Consider the following 21651-nt stretch of genomic DNA (forward strand, 5'->3'; position numbering starts at 1 on the left):
AGCCAAGAAAGCCAAAATGCTTTACAAGCACTACTCGGAAAGCTACACATCCTTGTCCTGTTCTGAGTCAGAGAAAAGATATCCCCATTTTATATGAGGTATATTCAAATACTTTTGGCAGCAGGACCAAGAGTTCATGCAGAGAAACTGAGAGAAAATTGGGAATTTTTTAATTTCAAGTCTGACAAAGATGGGAATTAACTAGGGATCACTATGCTCAGTCTTCAGTGCAATTCATATCCAATATTTTTTCCATTGAGAACACTTCTTATAAGACATATTTCAGTGGCTTGAGGCCTTACAATAACAGTGATACGTGCACAGATGCTTCAGTGGTATATGTATCTATAGCATCTGTCTGATGTCAGGAAGGAGAAAAGTGCATTTTCTGTATACCTTGTGAAAGTGCAACTATGAAGCACTTGCAAAGTGGCTGAGAGCCTGTTGGATGCTAATTATTTTCTCCTCCCCATCACTGTATCAAAATATAACCTATTTTGGGTATCATATATATCATTCAATGAAAATTAGACTTTCTTAGGTGTTTTTATCCATTATATGAGACATGTCCTTTCATCACCTTTCCTTTTCACCTTGCTGTCTATGCAGGATTCCTTTTTTATTTTAATTATTTTATTTCTGTGATTTTACTTTTGTTTTTAGGGATGTTCCTGAACAGGTTAGAAAACTGGTGGACCGCATGAAGAATGATACTGTGAGTTTAACATGTCATTAATATCTTTACAATGAAGTTACATGGCTTTATTTCTAACAGACCAACAGCAGATGCCAGCAGTGAATGCCAAACATTAAAGCCATAGGTACAGCAGTGCACAGTGTAATCCTTCCCAATGCAGAGTGTGAGTCAGCACTAAATAATCTATAGCTTTCTCTTAAATGAATTTGTACCAGCACATGATGTTACTATCAAACATAGCTAATTGTAATCTTCTTATCATTTTTTACTGGAAGTGACTGCAAAATCAGTGCCGTTGCTTTCCCTCCCAACTTATGTCACCCTGTAAGGTCACTGAGCTTTTTCTCTGTGAGGATTTTGCTGTGGTGCTATTAATTATCTTGTAAGCAGATGATTTTACCAGCAGTAATGATACCTGCTAAGATGTTGAGGGTAAGCTTTTTAAATAGCAAATCATGTGATGTGAACATGTGAAGTGAGGAAGGGACTTGTTTTCTTTAAAGCATTTTAGTTCCTTCTCTCATCTAGTCATCAGCTGATTTTTGACTTACATATTTGTTGTTAGGAACTATTTGATTAATGGTCTGTAAAAGACATTATGCTGAGGATTACTTGCATATTTTTCACCTCAGCTCGTGCTTTGAATGTTTGCTGTTTGTAATTTGACAAATGTGCTAAGCAATCAGTGACCTAAGTTACATTATAATAGTTTGGCTTTCCAATTGTGCATTTGGAAAGCAGCCAAAAAACCTTCGAGATAACTCTATGTGCGCGTAAATACTCTGCTGCATACATATTTGCAAAGACATTTGCAGTACCTTCCTTTTTGGTTCACTGTCTTGTAAACAAGATTTCAATCTAACGACTGTATCTGAAATGAAATTAAAAGAAATAGCAACTAAAAATGAATGGTTGAATGGTTTTCATTCAAATCATTCAAAGCCTCTAAGCACTACTCTCATATTTATCAGCCTGGGAATGTTATACAACAGAAAAGAATGCAAGTATCTTTTATTTAAATAGTAAACATTTTTATTGAACCAATAAACTTTTTTCTGGTAGATGTCATGTATCTTTGATTTAAGAGATCCTTTTTCACCCTCTTTTTAAAACACCTGATGAGTGGTGGAAAAGTTTCACCTCTTGTATTTGGATAAGTACATTTTGACACCAAACTACTGAACAGCGTGTCTACTACCTGGGATATGTCACCTCCTGAGTTTGAAGGAAGGTGTTTTTAAACCACTTGAGGCTGATGCACCGTTGCTGCTTTTCTTACTATTGTTTTGCACTGAAGTTAAAGCATCAGGATATTGAGCACAACCACTACTACATGCTACTAAGCATGTCTGAACCTTTCCTCAAAGCTAAGAAGGTGTTTATTTGCAGTAACATATTTACCTTGACTTAGTTATCTATCTTTTTGCAAAAGACTTCCAGAAGAAAAAAGTGCTGTATTTTTTTACCATTTTTGTTAGATAGAGTTAATATTGCCCCACTGTTCTTTGCAGTTTGTCTCTCAGTAAGACTGAAATACATTGCCCTCCAGGGTTTTCCAACGGGGTAGACTCATAGAATCATAGAATCAATTAGGTTGGAAAAGACCTCCGAGATCATCGAGTCCAACCCTTGGTCCAACTCCAGTCCATTTACCAGATCATGGCACTCAGTGCCGTGTCCAATCTCAGTTTAAAAATCTCCAGGGATGGTGAATCCACCACTTCTCTGGGCAGCCCATTCCAATGCCCGATTACTCTCTCTGTAAAGAATTTTTTTTTCTGCTCTCCAACTTAAATTTCCCCAGGCAGAGCTTAAGCCCGTGCCCCCTTGTCCTATTGCTGAGTGCCTGGGAGAAGAGACCAACCCCCACCTGGCTAGAACTTCCCTTCAGGTAGTTCTAGACAGTGATGAGGTCACCTCTGAGCCTCCTCTTCTCCAGGCTGAACAACCCCAGCTCCCTCAGCCTCTCCCCATAGGGCTTGTGCTCCAGTCCCTTCACCAGCCTTGTTGCTCTTCTCTGGACTCGCTCCAGCACCTCAATATCCTTTCTGAACTGAGAGGCCCAGAACTGAATGCAACACTCAAGGTGTGGCCTTATTATTTATAACACAGTAAACCACATACCATAATTTTTGCAGTGAAGATGTGTTTCTGGAACTGCAAGAGGAGTCACTCGATATAGCCAAGATATTGCTAAAAAAAGCCTGTACATAGATATTGAGCAATAGTTTTCTGAAGCAAATAATTTTGCATGATGCCACTGATATTGTTAACCTGGTTTAGATCATAGTATTTTCTACATCTTCAGTCATGACTACAAATTGGGTGTTGTTGTGGATGCTTAGAGAATTACAACCAGGTACTCTGAGAAATGGGAAAATTGTATTTAGTATGTTGCCTCTTCCTTGTGTCCTGTTTTTTTTTTAATTAATGACTTTCATTCCATCTTCCTCTGTGTGCAGAGAATAAATTTCCAGACTGACTGGAAGCTCATAACACTCTTCATAGGAGGAAATAACTTGTGCAAATTCTGCGAAGATCCAGTGAGTTTCCTGTCACCTGCAGCATGAACTGGGCTGGGCTGGGCACAGAGTCTTTATGCATTGCAGGGGGTGAGAGGGAGGAACTCGGTGGGTGAGACCAAAATGAGGTAGATCTTAATTGTGCAGCTCTGGAATGTGACTGCACTGAGACCTTCAGATTGTTCAACCTAATGTTTTGATAATGTTAGCACTACCTTTAGAACGCCTGCAAATTACATAATTGTTGCTACTTTGTTTTACTGTTAACCTTAGTTAACTTTTTGTTGCGTAGTCACTTTTCCTTTTGTAGATAAAAGGTCAAGAGTTTCTGCTCCTCTTTGCCTTGTGCACAGTCACACTCCTAAGTCGTACTTTATGGTCTCTTACCATTTTCAGTACTATGGGAAAGGTTCTAACCACAACTCATGCAAATATAATTATATGTAATATAGTATATATTGTATATGTACATAATATGCATAGTGTATCTAGCCTTTGATATGCATAATTATAGAGGAGGTGAAAGGCTGTGGCAGACTCCTCACTTAGGGATAAGTATTACCTATGTACAAGCAGTAACTTTTTAAGCACATACCTTTCATTTTGCATGATTAATTTGAGATCAGGAAAAACAGTAAAGCAGCACAGTAAGATGGTTATAAAACAAGGAAGGAGCAAATGAAATATTTCTCCCTTCTGCTCCTGACCCAAACACAAAATGGCAGTTGCACATGACTGGCAAGGAGATAGTATGTCTGTATCCAAAGATCTCTGTGGTGCACAAATACAAGTAGTGCTAACCACAAAGCTCTTGGTGAGCTGTGATTTAGGAAATTAATAAGGGATCTGAGCCATCTAGTTCTGTAGAGTCAGCAAGTGTGGCTCTCAATAAACTTCTGCTTGAAATGAAATGAAAGAGAAATAAGGCCGAAAATAAGACAAGCAGGTCTCATAAGAAAGTTTATTTGACTGTTGAATAGGTCCTCAACTGAAAAAATAAATGTTAGGTTACTTGAGACAATAAAATTAGAGGGTTTAAACCACTAAAATGGAACAAGAAAACTGTGCACTGAAAGGCAAGTATATGAAATTACTCCACTCTCAGATAAATACCTAAGTTTTGCCAGTGATTATTTGTGGCAGGCAAGGAACATATGGGAGATATGTCCTAATTGTTCATATATCAGGAGCAAACTTATTTTTACACAAACTGTTCTCTCCTAAATTTGGTCCCTGTTAGTGAGTTGTTAATCATGCTTTTAAGACCTGCCCAAGCAAGCCTGGGGATTGAGGATGTTATGATGCCTGGTAATACCCTCTGAATTTTTGCCCTCACTGTAACCAGTGGCTGCTAGATCTTTTCTTGCAAGTGAGACAGCTGTGATGGGAAGGAAGAAAAGCAGAGACAGGACAGTTTTGCCTATTTACTGTTACTTTTGACCCAAGAGTTAGAAACATTAGCACTGTCATGAGAGACTCTAACTAGACACTGTTGTGCCTGCCTCAGTAAACTGGTAATAAAATTCAATCCCCTTGCTTCAACAGGTACACCATTCTCCTGAAAACTACACCTACAATCTACAAATAGCTTTGGACTTACTTCACAAAGAGGTAAATCAAACTTTTGTAGTATGTAGGAGTCAGGATCATGTACTCGTGTTCTGTTGGCAAAGCAGTCACTGATTATTGATTAAGAATTTGTTTACTTGCTTTCATCTGCAGAGGTGCTTGCCTGCAGGAAAATCTTTGGGAAAGGCAAAAAAGGCTGGAGAATTATTTTGCCAAAGGAGTAAGGATGTGCTTTGTTCTAGTTGATGTGGTGTGGATAAATAATATAAAAATTATTGTAACAAAGCTCAACAAAAGTGTTATTACTTGACTGGAAAATGCTTTGCTTGCTCATTAAACTGCAAATAAGTATGTTTTTGTGGTCATTGAGAGATATTTCACCTAAGGGTAAGAATGATGAGAGTACCTGATGCCTTAGCAGGTGCCTCAGTAATGCTGAGACCAACAACTTTTTTGGCCCTTTTTGAAGCCATCATTTTCAAGTGCCCAGCCATCAACATTTAAAACAGACCGAGGGTAGTGTAGGCAAGGGCTGTAATTTAGTACTGCATGTGTGTGGGATTAATTACTGAGAAAGTACTTTGGACACCTCTGTTATAAATAATGCAAGCTGCTTGAATCAGCAGGCTGCTGCCCAAGGTCTGCTTTGGCTGTGCAGGGGCAAAGGCAGCACTCTGTGCTCCAGGAGTTTGCAACGGGTTTGATTATTCTCTTGGCAGGTTCCACGGGCTTATGTGAACCTGGTGACGATCCTTTCCATAGCGAGCCTCCGAGAGCTGCATGCATGGAAAAACAATAGCTGCCCAAAGCTGCTTATGAGGTTTGAAGTTGATTTATGTTGCAGCCCTCATTGTTGCTCACAGAAGGCTGCAAGGTCTTCTTGGGAAACTTTTTTCCTTAAAGGGAAAAGGCTCTAGTATTTCAGACCACCAAACACCTTTCTCTGTGCATGTGTGTTTTCATCTCAACACAGCATTTAGAAATTCTTGTCTGTCTGTCACTGTCTCTGCACCCAAGCCCTGCTGTTACCACTTTTAGTGGAGGTGCCATTTTAATGACTCACCACTTACTCTGTGAATGAGTTCAAGCCAGAGCACAAAGAGCTCAGCTGTACACTTTTTGACAGAGAGACACTAAGACACAAGGTTTTCTAGTTTTATTTACTGATTTACCTCTCTGCAGTCTGAAAACTCTCCCTGTTGTAATCTTATTGCTGATTAATAGTTTTATTGCTAATTAGTCTCTTAAGTAGATGTCAGGGATGCTTAATTGTGCCACTTGTTGCGTTATGGCTCAAGAGTCCTCCCAGGTCAGTGTGAGTCCAACACTGAGGTGACAGGTGAGCACCCTCAGTGGACTTTTGGTGACTGAGGTAGGGTCCTGCACAGCCTTGCTTCTGGGAGGACTTGCTTGGTTTCAGAACAGCACATCTCTGCTTTTCTGGACAGACAGGGAGAATAACCTCATCTTAGGAGTGTAGGCAGCCACTGAAGGTGTTTTTACAGGAAGAAAATAGATGCAACTCTCTTGCTCTGATTTGAGGGCTCTTGTGGCTGTCAGTAGAAAATTAGTTTTGAAACTCAGACTGCTGGTGCTTCTGATAACCAGGTGTATTTTTTCTTTTCAGCAAAGGTTACTGGCTAGAGCACACAAGTGTCTCAAGGCCCTAATCATTGGGCAAGTGTAGTTGGTGAAGCCTTCAAGATTAGATTATCTCATGGTACCTGTAACCTTTTCCCATCATTTCAGGTGCCAAGCTGAATTTAACATTTGTCTGTCCAGCAGCAAGCCAAGTGGATAGGGTAATAAGCAGACCCTGTGTGGGATGATAAACAACATTCTATTGAATTGAAGAAGGACCTGAAGGAAGCTTTTGATCTTTAAAGCTTGTTTCTTTTCCTCTGAGAGAAACAAATAACTAAGTCTCTGCTAACTTTGCCTTGCTTATGTTACTGAAACTTGTGAAAACACAATTTATATTTCTATTGCCTTTCATATAGATGTACTGTGGAAATAACATCTGCTTTTAGTTGCCCTCCATTAAGACAAATTTGGAAGGGATAGAGATCTGTGCATTCTCCAAGTGTATCAACTGCATCTCTACAGAAGGTATTTCTCTAAGAGCTCTCTCACAGATGCTTGACTGTGGTCATATGTCAGGAATGTTTAAAGGAGTCCTTTTGCTTGATTGAATTTCTCAAGTAATAATGAGACATGCCCAGGAAGAGGGAGCTTCCCAAGAAAACTATTCATGTGCTAGAAAGATAAAAACTTCAGGGATAGTCAATATGAGTTTGCAGAATCTTAAAATGGTTAAAGTTAGAACAGTTCTGTAAGGATGGAGATTCCAGCATCAGTCCTGGTGACTGTTTTGGTGCTCTACCATCCTCCCTGTGAAACATCCTGTAAATTCTGACTCTCTCAGTTGATTAGAATGAATTTGTGGGAACTCCTTCTTGAAGGATGCTTGCATAGTTCTGCTGAAGCAAACTATGTTGTGTAGGTGTACTTATGAACAATTTTTGTGGTGGGTTGGCCCCAGATGCCAGCCAAACACTCCACACAGACACTCAATCAACCCATTATGGCAGCATAGGGGAGAAAACAAAGATCGTGAGCTACAAAATTCATGGACCAAAATAAAGACAGGTAAGCCACTTATCAAGTATCACCACAGGCAAAATAGACCTCATTTGGAGAACTTAATTGTGTTCATTGTCTATGATTATAAACATTTAATTACCAATTCAGGTATTGGGAAATGAACAAACAAAAAAGTTAAATAGTTAAAGCTCCTATCCTCCCTCATTCTCAGGCTCAACTTTTCTCTAAGCACCTCTCCCTCCACCCTTGTTACTTCCACAGGATACCCTCAGTCCCTTCAGTAAGACATGGATGGCATAGGGGCTTGAGATCTGGATCTAGGATCTCTCTGCCACTCCTTTCTGCTCACTCTTGACTTGTTCTCTGGCATGAGTCCTTCAGAAGTGTGCATCCACAGGCTGTGGTTCCCTCCAGAAGCGCCTGCTCTGCCATGGGGCACCTCCTCCTTGCCCCCCCCGTTCTCTCCTCCTCTCCATCTCTGGTGTTTTCTGCCCTTTCTGAAGCAGGTTTTCATAGAGGCAGCACCACCTTGGCTGAGAGGCTCAGCCATGCCTGTGGTTGCGTAGTGAAGCTGTCCGGCACAGTCAGCCCTGGCCTCTCCTCACAGACATCACTCCTGATGCTGAAACCTTGCCATGGGTACCCAGTAGTTTTTGCTTGCATGAAGACTTTCCCCCTTTAATTTAATTTTCCTCATTAATTTATCCCTAATAAATGCATTTCTGCTCAAGAAGTGACACCATGCAGAAACTCTAATGAGAGCTAATGCTCTTGTTGAGTGCCCTTTCAGAGAAATCCCTCTTGGAGCTTTTAATCCTGTTGTTTGTCAGCTCAGGAACAGGGCAGATTGCAGCAACATACTCTTATCCCACAGGATTCTGTGCCCTTGTGTCATAACCCCTAAGGAAAACTCCAATGAGTTAAAGAAGTTGATCTACTTTAACAAACAGTATCAGGTAAGACACATGGCACTTGTTACAAGTTGAATGTCATCCTCCTGTTGAACAAGGGACCACAGGTGGGCAAATATTAGAAAGTGAAGGACAGTTGCCAGTTATTTTAGTGACATACTTTTACTTGTGATTAAAAAAAAAATGTGAGGGGAAGGTGGGAGTAGGCTCAAGGTCTTTGCAACTCTGTTTCACTAAACCAACAAAACAGATAAGAAGAAATCTGTGGAGAGCCGTTACAGAGCAATAGAAAGTACAGTATATCAGAGAGCCAGCAGTTTTTTGACTGGCTATGTTATTGGAGCTCGGATGAAGTTAAACAACATGGTAACTCAGGAACAAGCTTTCAGAATGTCATGTCAGCCAAAACAAAAAAGCTTTGGTGGTTCTGGAAGATGTTTTTCACAGAAAACCTAATGAACTACTGAGCAGGCTGTCAGTCAGGCAGCCGTTCCTGGGCTGTCCCCCTGCAAAGAAGCCAAGGGTCCATGTCAAAAAAGGCAGCTGAACTGACTGCCTTGACAGCTGAAAACTGTGGCCATGTCTGAGCTTCTGCTCTACGAAGGGGGAACCTCTGGGCAAGATATAAATGGATGGAAGGACTTTATGAGATAAGCATAGAAAAAGGAACAATGATGATTTTTCTTTGACCCTTTAGGAGAGAACCCGCCAGTTAGTGGAGAGTGGAAGGTATGACACAAAGGATGATTTCACAGTGGTTATGCAGCCGTTTATGACTAATATGGAAATGCCAAAAACACAGGTAAAACCAACCAAAAATACAGTCCCAAAATTAAATCCTGGTGAAATTCTCCAATCTTGTCAAAATTGTCTCAGCCTGCATATGTGACCATGTTACCTAATAATTATTATATTCAGTTAAATTAACATGCAAAATTGCAGAAAATATTTGTGGAATAATGGGCAACAGGAATACATATCTTGCAGACACACTTTGGGCACTCCAACTGGACAACCATGCAGTAGATAATTTAGTTCAAAATCTTCATCAGAGAGCATTTACTCTATATTCCCTAGGCATCAAAAAGCCCTTTCCAGTACCTCAGTAAATGACTTTTAGTAGGGAAAGCCATGTGTTTCAAAACACTATAATGTGTAATTCTCAAGAAAAGTAAAGAATACAATCAATATTTTTGCCCAGGAGTTCTGTACTTGGAGCCATAGTGGTCTGTATTCCTTATTACTGTGAAAATCTTATATTAAAAAGCTTTTAAAGGCTTCTTAGTTTTGAGTTACTAATATTACCAGGCCTGGTTTAACTCTCATGGCCTCAGAGGTCTTTGCAGCTACTTTGGTTAGAAGTCAGCTGGTATATCTTGCTGGAAGAGAGAGGGTATAATGCGCAGCTTGTTGCACATTTACTGTCTCTGTGACAGCACCCAACTTGTTCTCTAGGAGGGGCAGCCGGATGATTCATATTTTGCTCCAGATTGTTTCCACTTCAGCCAGAAGGCTCATTCCCAAGTTGCACGTGCTTTGTGGAACAACATGGTAAGATTTTTCAGGTTTGTGTTGGTCTCACCTTGTTCACTCCATCCTTCCCTTCGCAGCAAAAAACTACTAGGCAGCTAGCCATATCTCTTCTGAATTCTGTTTATGAAGGAAGAGTGATCATATGAAGAAAGGTCATCTGAATTGTTAAACCAGTCATGTCAAACCAGTAAATCTTGGTGTATGTTAAGGCTGGGGGTGTTGGGACTTCCTTCAGGGAGATGATGCCTGCCAAGAACATTGATCAGCAGGTCACATTCATGGTATATGGGAATTAGCCCCTTCAGCACTCAAAGAAGCAGTGCATGGAGGCAGCTGCCAGCATTGGTGCAGTGCACTGCAGTGGTCTTGCTCTGCTGCAGAAGTGGTTTCCAGTGGCTGGCAACACAGCATGTTCCATTGTTCTCTGACACTCATCTGCTTTTCTTCTGTGCACCTCCTCTTTTTATTTTCCCTGCAGCTGGAGCCCATAGGGGAGAAGACAGATAATCAGCACATGGAGGATGAGATTGTTCTCAAATGTCCAGTTACGGTCAGTTACAAGTGTGTCTGTGTGGGTGGCAGGGGTGACTGGGAGTCTGTGTGAGCCTTTCCCAACTGCCTGGAGTGCTGTCTGTGTGAGTAGGGTCTGCTCTGCTCCATGTAGTTTGTGCCACTGCCACCAAAAGCATTACGAGCACTCGCCCATGAGATGAGGGGCAAACTCATCCCAGGGGTAAGCTTCCTCACAGTCACACATCACCGTTGGCCAACACACAGTTAAGATCATTAAATAACCAGACTGAATGACAGAGCTTCAGTGTGGGGGAATAGAGCAATGATGGCATCAGACAGCACAGCTCTGCAGATGTCACTGAGGCTACCTTGCAGTGGGACCACAAGCTTCTTGTTAATCACACACAGCAGAGTCCTGAGGATATTCTCTAACTTCTGGCTGTTTAAAGATACAGCGTCAGGTTTATACTGTTGTTACAAGGAGTTTTAAAAGGCTATTTCTATTCTTTCTTCTGGTTTTGTTTGTTTTCTTTTAATCCCTGAGATTTATTTTCATCAATGTGCTAATCATCTACAGTCATCTGAGAACAAAATTTGAGGAATGTAAATCTCCACGTGTTCCTCTGATGTTTTGCATTGACTCAGGTTGCCTTGTCTTGTAGGCTGAGCCATTCCTGAGGACGTATAGAAACAGTAATTACACATACCCTAACCAAACTCCAGTAAGTGTCAACATCACCATCCCACTGTGACTCTGCTGCATCTGTTCCTGTATGGTAACCAAATGAGTCATGTTCTGTACCACAGGTGAAATCTGTCTTTGGCCAGAGGGGCTTGGGAGGCTGAGTACATGGTGCAGAACAGGGAAGCACTCCCTGAGTTAGACAAAATGCATCCAGAAACACCTGTAGGAACACATGCTCAGACAGCACAGTTATCAGTCCAGGGTGCTATGCTGTTCTGAGCAATACTGAGTATGACTATTGAATTGAGCAACCAATACCTGTCTAGTTAATTACATGCTGAAGAGGCTCTAGTTCATCCACATGGCCTCTGTTGGGAAGGTCCTAGTTGCTACTGACTGTATTTGCCAACCAAATGCTATTCAGCTGTCTTCTTCTTTTCAGAATTATGGAAGCCAGCTGCCGTGTGAGGACAGATCCCCATCCTCCCCTCCTGCAACTTCAGGTAGTCTTACCTGTTTCATGTTAAGAGGTTGAATTACCTTCGACTGTCCTTCAAGATGAGTGTTAACTTTTGTTGAAATGACTGCTGGACTGTGAACAACACTGCTCAGAAAGGATATCAGGTTTTTCAGCAGCTACTTAACACATATAATGTCATGCTGTCATGCAAGGTAGCTTTCTGACTAAGTAGCTCCACTGAACTCACTGTCAGTGGACAACTTCAAAATATCTTTTGATAAAATCCAAATCTGAGTTCTGACACAGTCTATAAGTGATACCATCTAAATCTCATGGAAAGAAACTGGAAATCCAGTTTCATGCATGTTAGTCTCAAACATACCAGTATTTGGTTTTTCAAATAACTTCATATTGTCTTCTCTTTAGTCCTCTTACATCTTCTTAAAACTTCCATATACTGTTCCTGCTTTGTGTAATTCTGTGTGATTTTACTTTCACCTTGGTGCTGGATATTGTTTGCCATTTATACTGTTATTTGCTCCTTGCTCTTCTGTCTTTTCAGTAGCAATGTTAACCATTGACATATTGAATAATATGCATGTGCTGCTACTACAGTCACATGAGATGAGCTGGAAACAGCTCCTGATTTATCACTTGAGTATTGCAAAAGCAACGTGACAGGGCATCACAAGACACAATGGCATATTTCACATGCAAAGTAGCAAAAAAGAATAGCTATTTCCTATCCAGGTTCAACTGCATCTCTTTCCTTTGCAGTGCATTCCCTAAAGCCAGCTGATGTGAAAATTATAGCAGCCCTTGGGGATTCTTTGACGGTAAGAAAATAGTGTTTTTACTGTTCTCTTGGTAAAACTGCAAACATGTGCCTGCTCTGGTGGAGGGGAAAGAGCTATTGTACCTAGAAGCAAAGATCTGTTCATTCATGGATGATAGAAGAGCTAGCAGCTAGAACAAGAAAGAAGGTGTCAGTCTTGCAGCACTGTGTTCCACCCACGCACATATTCACGTGCTTTTGAACTCAGGCTAAAACACGCACAAATCCTTTGAAGAGGTGCCTGGGTAGTTTGCTGAATTGGAGACAGAAGAGAACAGATGCTGTTGAAACTAATGGGACACAACATAAGGCTTAGGTTACTGTGCCCTTCAAAGATTTTTCTGGTTAGGAATGGACTGAAGAACCTCTCCTTCTGCCTCTGTTCTTTCAGGAACAGAATGCAACTAAGGGGTGTTGGATAATAGCATTTTATTTACTTGAGCTTCAGTGAGATAAGGATGTATGGGGTAAGAGCCCTCTGACTTGATGCATTTCAGAAGATACTCAGTCTGAACTTTTATCAAAATGTAGTTCTTGCTGATGATACCAAGAAGGAATATATCTCAAAATCCAGATGTCCAGTTATGTCTTTGTCTAATTGTTTCACACTGGTCAAGGACTCAAAATTCTACAACCAGGTCAGAGGAAACACTGGATAGAAGGATGTAATTAGAACATACGTTTCTCTGAATCTGAGTCCTAACAAGAAGAATATTGTAAGTACAAAACATGAAGCCTTTACAACAATCTGGCAGACATGTTTCTACAACTCCTATGCAGAGGAGGCTACTGAAATAAACATAAACATTTGAATGCAAACCTGCAATATTAATGAATTAAATATACTCTGTATATGGTTGCGGTTGTCATACTCTAATATCTAGGACCCTGCAGATGTTTCTTCTTGTAAGTATAGGCTGTAGGAACCAGGAATAAAATCTGCTTTCATAGAACGCAGTGATGTATTGCTGTTTGAGAGCTGCACTTGGCTTGTGCATAGTTATTCCTGACACCAACATCCTGTTAATTTAATAAAGCTTACATATGGAAGAAAATGGTGTGTGGTTTAATCTGACATAGAAGCAAATAGTCTGCCTAGTCTTCTACTGTACTGAAGGTTAGTACCTGTAGCCAAATTTAGAATGAAAGTGTACAATCACTTCTGGAAGAAACCACTCTGCTTCTGAATTCTGGAGGTATTTTAGGAGGTATGTAGTTGCTAGTTTGCCTCTTTCTTCAGGCTAAGTGTAGAGAGTGCTTCCTCCTTTCTCTAGTACTGCTATAATTTAGCACAATACTTTTCAAATTGATATGTAGGTATTATAGTGCTTCTTTCTGACATATGTTTGTTTTCTCTGGTGAGTTCATATGGCGTTTCGTATCACTAGCTGGAAAGTTTTATGTTTGATTGTGATGTTTTCATCATTATTGAGTAATGCAGCCATAAAAGAGTTATTTAGCTCATCTAGACCCATGAGAAGAAAGTCTTCATTCCACAGCTCCATCATAAATTTTGCATGTTGTATATACAATATGATGCTTGTAACTAATTATGAAAGGTATTGTTGTATTCTTTGGGAGAAAGGTTAGGGAAAAGCCAGATGCCTTCCAAAGCTTTGGAAGATATCTTTTCACTTCAAAAGTAAACAAAACAACAATGTAATTCTATTTAAATTAGTAAATTGTATTTGTTATGTATTTGTTCTTACAAATTACTATTGGATTAGTAATTGTGCTTTAATTTCATTTGGTTAATGAAAAATATTGTCCAGGCTGGTACAGGAATTGCCTCAGATACTCTTGGGGATTTGGCCACTCAATACCGAGGACTGTCTTGGAGGTAAGTCTTCAGCCAAAGTTATGAAGAGATGTGTATTCTTTCCTGTAAATAATACTATTCTCTTCCACACATTTTGGGCCTTTCAGCTGTCAGAATGTTGAAAAAAAGGTTGCTTCTCAGAATAGAGTTTCTTGACAACATGTATCAAAATTCAGGATTTGTCATGAGAGTGGCTTCACAGAAAATGTTTACAGCAATGGATTTTAAACCAGCCTTTTGACTTCCCTCATGCTTTCATCTTTGGCTGTTTGAAAGAGTTTGTATTTCTGTGTTGGGATTTCAAGTTGGAAATCTACAAAACTGCAGAAATATCACTGGAACAAACAAGTTGGAACTGGTCAGTTTGGGGACTACTCAAAGTTTTCTATTTATGAACTCTTTGCAGCACCATGGAAAAGAGTCTGTTTAACCAGAGAACTTTTACCGCCTGCAGCACCTAGCTGTAAAAGACTAAAGTTGTTTTGTTGTTGTGATGTAGCTCAGTTGATAATGACTGAAACAGTTCTGTGCTGTACTAATACTTCTCTAAGCCAGAGTGTGGTGGCCTCAGTATGTCTTTTCAACAGGAAAGCTGGAGAGAACCTATCCATGTGCAGGAAGAAGGAAAAGAGAGTGAGGAGCCACTGTTGAAGCTCTCTTGTCACCCAGGGGCTGTCTGTGTTTGGTGTTGCCTTAAAGTGGCTTTGTGAAGCTGGACTTGTCCTCAAAGCCAGCCTTTTAACTTGCAGTACTTAAGGGCTTGATCATTTGAGTATGTACCTCTCTCAGGCATTTTTCTGCCACTGGAGAAATTATTGATTATACCCCTGTATATCTGCAAGATCATTAAATCCTTCTGACAAGCATCTTCACCACTGAAACCACAGCCATTCTCCCCAATAGCATTTCCACTTTTGTCATCTCTGTGTATTCTGACAGATTGATAGTTAGCAAAGTAATCACCCTTTGCTTTTTCCCATGCTATATAGTAGGTTTTCACTTTACTTATTGTCTGTGTCCAGATAAGAGGGGAATGACTGGAATTTTTCTTTCTCATTCTAGTATTGGAGGAGATGAGTCATTAGAGAACGTGACAACTCTACCTAGTAAGTAAAAGCTTTGTTAGGTATAACTGGCAAGGTTGAAGAGACACAATGGACTGATTTCTGATATGTTTGCAGAGACCTCTTAAATATCCCAAAGCTGATATAGTGTAATTAATAAGAACTACTTTTAAAAGAATCAATATCCTAGGACTAATGAATATAAAAGTTACCTTCATCAGTTGAAGCTGAGAAGCAGCTAGAAATTCCCTTACGTTCTTTTCTCTTTCCCTTTCATCTTCTTGGTGAGTGTTACTTGAATTTCTAAATAAGTTTGCTATGTCCATGCTTGTGATGAACTTAACATTTGCTTCTGAGAAATATTCCATCCCAGTATTTTCCAAAAGAAATGTTTGCATGGAGTAGGCCTCTTTGGTAAATAAAGCTGCCTACTCATACACCTGACCTGAAGGGAATATTTTTAACTTTCTCTTCATTGAAACGTGCAACTTTTCGTAGTTCAGTCTACTGTTAATGTAAAACCACTCAAGCTTCAGTTTGGATCAACTGTAGTTATAAAAGTCCATTTGAAGAGGGCCAGTAAACTGTCCTTTTGTGTGTTGACCTTTATTTTAAGCAGACTGTAACAAGAACATAATTAGAATAAACAAATAATTGATTCACTAGGTCTTATTATATTTGATAAAACCTTTATTAAAATGTGGTTAAATTCAGTATTTGAGATTAAGGTGGTTTTTATAGTGTACAACATGGCCGTGTTCACTCTCAGTTGTGCATTATCCTGTCAACTTGCCTTTGTAAACTACTAAGGAGAACGTGATGGAACTTCATCAGAACCATGCTTCTGAGGCTTCATCCTTCACAACTGTCAGTAGTGTAAGACTGCACAGCTGTGAAGCAGATCCAGATCCTTTAGCTGAAAACAGGCTCCTGCTAGGCTGAGGGACCCTTCAGGCTTGCTTCACAAAGTCAAAAGTGTATGACTGAGAATTTTATTTTAGGCTTTAACCACTGCAACATGAGAGATAACTGCACACCACAGTCCTCAATTCTGCTCATCTTACCCGCTGGTACCAGTGCAGACACTGCACGCACGTCGCTGTCTGAGTCACTGCCAGCTGGCCATCCCTCTCACCACTGCTTGGTGAATCCACCTAGCTGACTGGCAGCTGCATCAGCTGTGCTGTGCTGTCAGAGAGAGAAGCTATGGCAGTGCTTGTGTGTGCTAGTCCCTGTAGGCAGGGACCAGATGTACTCATTTTCCCTTCATTGCTATCTCTTGTTTTTCAGACATCTTTCGGGAGTTCAATGTTACAATCACGGGCTATTCAACTGGTACCGGAAGCGAGAATGATTCAAATGCATTCCTTAACCAGGCAGTTCCTGGAGCAGAGGCTGAGTATGTGGCTTTTTGTTTTACATTTGTAGGTGATGGATGCTTCATCTAATTGCCTTTCAGCTGTCTCATGTGCTGTCACAACTTGCTCTGAAGAGCACGCAAAACCAGTCTAGTTAGAGTTGAAAATTGGCTCAAACCTGTGAAATGTATGGGTTGATTTCACAGCAAAACTTTCAAATGAAACCAACAGTCCTGGTTATGCAATCCACAGACATGAGACTGGCAGAAACTGTTTGGTGGTTTCTAATCTTCATCTTCTGCATCAATTCACTTATCTCTTCATCTGTCAATAAATCTCTGAGAATAGGAACGTTTTCAGAAATTGAGCATGTAGTGAATTGATAAGGAGAAACTTGGAGTAAAACTCGATTAAATCTTCCATAATTCTGGCCTCAGGTTTCAGGATAAGCAAGCAAGAGTCAACAAGACAGAGGCGGGGGGAAAACAGCCACAGCCTAGAATATTAAGAGAATTGATGATGGTCATACATGGATTTTGGTGCATTGCAGACCTGGTGGAGTTGCAGCCAGTTCCGCCAATATAACAGGGATTGTAAAGTCTTGCAGTCATCTGACATGGCTCTTAGCTTTAATCACACCTTGGAGGCTGCATGAGTTGTTTTGCTATACTGCTTATCCTAGAAATCCCTGGATACTTATTGAAAGTCAGTGCTGTTTAATTAACAAAACAGATGGCTGCTTGAATTCAGTCATAGTTTGGGCACAGGTTCTGGCAGACCATGCCTGGATTTGACATTGTGAGTTGATATTACCCAGACCTTAATATTTGTTTCTTTAAAGGAAAATTCATCTTGCTTCCCAAAGGAGTCTTGCAATTGAAGTTCAAAAGCTAAGCAAGGTGTTTGAGTTTGTTGTGTCTAAGCAAAGATTGTTAGAATTTATCAGGGTGTCTTACTGCTCTCCTGTAAGCCTTGAGTAACTTCTGACTCATTCCAGGAATTTCAGTAAATGCTTGGATTTCCTATTAGAAATAGTGTGCTAGGTGCTGTGCTATATCCTATAGCCCTCCCATAACTGAGAGAAGGTGGCTTTTTTTCCTGGTGATGATTGCATGTATCTGTCTATGTCAGTGAAATGGGCATTAATGAGAACTTATTAACATACTTCTGTATGCAGCATATATCCACATTACCTTCAGCTTTTGCGTGTTGTGTGTAAGAATAAGTGCCTGTCTTGTATTCTGTATCAGATAAATCCTAAACAGGCTTTTTAGAGTGGTAGGAGGACTTGAAACAGGATACACAACCTCTAAGTTGCCATTACGACTTAAAGCAGCTTGTATCAGCAGCAACCAAGGCATTAGTATTAAATAGTTATTTGTTAGCTATATGAAATGAGTTGATGGATGTTAGTCTAATGAAGAATTGCCTACTTCATCTATACCAATTAGTCTTCCCTCTTCCCCTGCAAGCAACTGGGCTGGATAAACATGATGAACTGGAGTTATCTTTGTTTTGCAACCATGTTTTGTAAACATCCAGCAAGGAGATACAACAATTGTGCCAGATTTCTCCTTGTCTTCTGTTGTTTCTCTGTCTCCTAACTCTCTGCAGAAAGGTGTACAAAATTAAGTCCTGTAAACTATTCTGCTAATATCCCTGAGCTCTGAGATGCTTCTTTTGGGGTTCTGTTCTGTCATATTTTGGCTATTTATGTACCTGACCAGATGAATGTGTCCTAGTTGACTATCGAAATGTATTGCAACATAAGGAAATGTTTCTCCTGTTTTAGGTATTTGACCCTGGAATGATGATGATGCATTCCAGCATTTATTCTTCATCAGCCAAAAATAATCCATTTTCCAATGATTCATAGGGCAGAAAAAGTCCACCGGCTAATGCTGGTATTTAAGAATTGTTATCTGACCTGTCTTGCTTTATAGTGCTAATTTGGGCATTGCTTTCTATAGGTGCTGGGATCCTTTTGAAATCAGATCGTTTTGCACCCTTACCAGCTTTTGGTGTAAGGGTTTCTTAAAATGTAGTTCCTGGCTGCTTTGAAGAGTACTTTAGTGAACTTGTTAGCAATGTAGTAATGCAGGTCTCATTCAGCAAAATATTCCTAAGTCTGTCTATATTCATTGCCTAAGTGCTTAAGTACATGATGGAATTAAGAATATATCTGAAGAATGTTGCTGAGATCTCTGATTTCACATGAAAAACCCATCAGGTTAAGAATTTAAGACTGAGAAAACAGGTGACAGGAACTTTGAATATCTGTATGTCCCATTAGCAAACTGTTTCCTTTGATCAAGATATAAATTTGGTTGAAACTGCAGTTGAGAGATGGGTGTTTGCTGGCACTGTTTCATTCAAGATGTTGTTACATCTTACTGACTGCATTGGCCCAGGATGTACCAGCACCTGTCTGACTGCATCAGAAATCAAAGATGTTGTGGGCTGTCAGATCAATGTGGCATTTTTCTCTGGATCAATATTGAAGTTGATGCCCTAGCTTGGGGTTTTTCACAGTAAAAACAGAAGGCAATTGTGATGACTTGTGGCTTGTGATAGGTTTGGGATATAAATAAGTGGGTTATGACACTGGACAAGGGGAACTGTGATCAGAACTATTACATGCATACAGTGCCTGTGTCACAAGTAGATGTGTGACAAGGCTCATTCCCCAGTAGATACTCTTATGTCAGTTGTTAGATCAGTGTTCAGATGGAGGAGGGTGGTGAGAGGTATCTCTTTTTCCTACAGTAAACAAAGAGTTGCAAAGGAGAGATAAACCGTTTGCCAAACAAAACAAGTGTCATTCCTGTCAGCTGATTTGCTCCCAGAAATGATAAACATGCAGTGTTTTATACAAGAGCCTTGAGGGAGATGCAGATCATTCCATACTACAGAGCTGCCTGGAAGGCCAGAGCTTTCTGACCACATTCACTTTATGCACATTTGAGGATCAGCGTGGTCAAAAAAGTTTGAAGTGTTCAGCCTAGATAACTCAAAATTCATTGCATTATATATATATATATATATATATATATATATATATATATATATATATATGTCTGTCTGTGTGCATATATACAAAAAAAGAGAGAGTGCTCACATGGCTATTGGAAGACAGCAAGGCTGTCATCTTAACTTATCTGAGTGATCTTGAAAGTTTCTTGGCTTTTTAAGTACCCTGGAAAAGTGGTGTGCACAGAGCTCTTACACATAATGGAAAGTTTAAGTATTGATTCAGGGTGCAGGCTACAGAAACAAGGGAGGTGTTCACAGTGAACTTGGAAATATCTAAGCTTTGCAGAGGGATGTTGCTCAAGAGGTCAGCTAAATGTCGGGACTGGGGATCCCCTTCTTTTAGTCTACAATGAATAGGTTGATAGCAGCATAGTTCTAAACAGGCCATCTCCTTCTAAACATTACCATGTCTGGGTTTTCAGCTGTTTTAGGTCCTAAACACTGTAACAGGAGCTAAACTTCTGGTTCCAGATTAATTACTGAACTTGAATAAAATCAGTATTCAAGTTCAATGTGATACTGATTTTCTCACTAAGATGTGAACATGTAATTTGATTTCAGCACCATAAGTATTTTAGTCTCCTCACTCAACTTTTCTGATATCAGACAACTTGATTTAAGGTGTTTGAAGAGTGTTAATGTTGATCTCTCAATACAGGTGTTTCTTTCACTCACTAGTTGTCCTTCTTCACAGGCACTTACCAGCCCAAGCAAGAAATCTCCTGAGACTTATGAAAACTGATGATGTAAGTTGTTTGGGACTCCGTTAATCTTACAGCATGAATAGAAAAAGGTGTTGCTTCACATGATAGATCCACCTGCAATGACACCAACACCACGTGCATATCATAAAGTTGGAGAAATTAAGGCTGATTATTTCTTCTTTATTGCACAGAGAATTGACTTCAGTGCTGACTGGAAGCTCATAACGCTGCATATTGGAGCCAATGATCTGTGCAACTATTGCAAAGACCCTGTGAGTAGTAGAACTGGTTAACTGAAACTGTAGTGGTACTGTGGTGTCAGGGTAGAAACATGTCAAGGGAAATCTGTGGATCCTTAGTGCCTTTACAGAGATAAAATGAGTTATACATGGGCTGCTCTATGTTTTGATGGCAGTTGTTGCTGACAGTACCCTGATGTAAAAATTTACCAGTAACAGAATAAGAAGGTCTTATTTTCTCTGGCTTAGTCAAGGGTCAGAACCACTGTCTTTGCTACTGTCTTTTGACTGTGAGCAGAAAACGGAAGGAAAGAAAAGCTTCACTCCTCTGATGTGGTAACTGCTCTGCTGCTGGTATGGCCTCTTTAGACATCCAAGAATGGTAATGGTAGTTCAAAGCAGCACAATCCTACCATTTTCATCACCCCATAACTCACAGTGTAGGGATGTGCTAGGAACAGGTGAGGTATATATAAGAGGAGTTGCTGCAATGCTCAGTCTTATTTGAATTATATGCTTCTCTGGATTGTGGAGAAGCCTTTAGGCCTGCCATAAGGAGATCATGGGAGTTGAGTGGGCAGGTGGCAGGGAGAGGCCACCTTTCACTGCCAGCTCTCACTCTCTTGCCTTTAATATGCTAACTTCTTATGAACATTTTCAATTCTCCTGCAACCCCTTCTGCTTGTGCAACATGCTGCTTCTACAGCAGCCTTGCTAGGCATCTTTGCTGCTGCTGCCAAGTTTCCTAGCTTTATTTATAGCCTTGACCTTGACTAGCAATGATGTCACCTAATTTTATGAGAGCTTATCAGCTGGCTGTGAGCACGCTTATGGCTGCTTGGTTTATGCTGCTCGACATGTATTCAGATTGGGTTCCTTCCTGCATTTTTACATGAAGGGCCCAGTGGAGTTGGGCAAGAAGGTTTATTTTAAACCCACATTTTCACCAAGCCTTTCTCTGTTTCATATTGATATGCTTCAAATCCCTGGTCTCTAGAAAGAAGCAAGAACATTCTACTGGCCATAGTGTTGTATGGCAGAAAAGAAAGTGAATTTAATGTGATTCTCCAGCCTCCCAACCTAAATGCCTTAGCAGTAATCTCTT

At 40.2% G+C, this 21651-nt stretch overlaps 1 protein-coding gene across 2 annotated transcripts in view; it reads left to right on the forward strand.

Moving 5' to 3' along the window:
• The window catches only part of PLB1 (phospholipase B1), an 82184-nt gene that overhangs the window by 31442 nt on the left and 29091 nt on the right, over positions 1–21651 (forward strand). Inside the window, exons 22-37 of one of the 2 annotated variants that reach the window (XM_071577055.1) lie at positions 664–715; positions 3160–3240; positions 4765–4830; positions 5508–5608; positions 8267–8348; positions 9001–9105; positions 9759–9854; positions 10315–10386; positions 11012–11071; positions 11477–11537; positions 12272–12330; positions 14102–14169; positions 15211–15254; positions 16503–16611; positions 20298–20349; positions 20499–20579. In XM_071577055.1, coding sequence (XP_071433156.1) covers positions 664–715; positions 3160–3240; positions 4765–4830; positions 5508–5608; positions 8267–8348; positions 9001–9105; positions 9759–9854; positions 10315–10386; positions 11012–11071; positions 11477–11537; positions 12272–12330; positions 14102–14169; positions 15211–15254; positions 16503–16611; positions 20298–20349; positions 20499–20579 — 1189 coding nt within the window. The remainder of the gene's footprint in view (positions 1–663; positions 716–3159; positions 3241–4764; positions 4831–5507; positions 5609–8266; positions 8349–9000; positions 9106–9758; positions 9855–10314; positions 10387–11011; positions 11072–11476; positions 11538–12271; positions 12331–14101; positions 14170–15210; positions 15255–16502; positions 16612–20297; positions 20350–20498; positions 20580–21651) is intronic. The other variant, XM_071577060.1, reaches the window with a different exon arrangement.

The sequence above is a fragment of the Pithys albifrons genome, chromosome 2, assembly GCF_047495875.1.
Source record: "Pithys albifrons albifrons isolate INPA30051 chromosome 2, PitAlb_v1, whole genome shotgun sequence".
In the NCBI taxonomy this organism is placed as follows: Eukaryota; Metazoa; Chordata; class Aves; order Passeriformes; family Thamnophilidae; genus Pithys; species Pithys albifrons.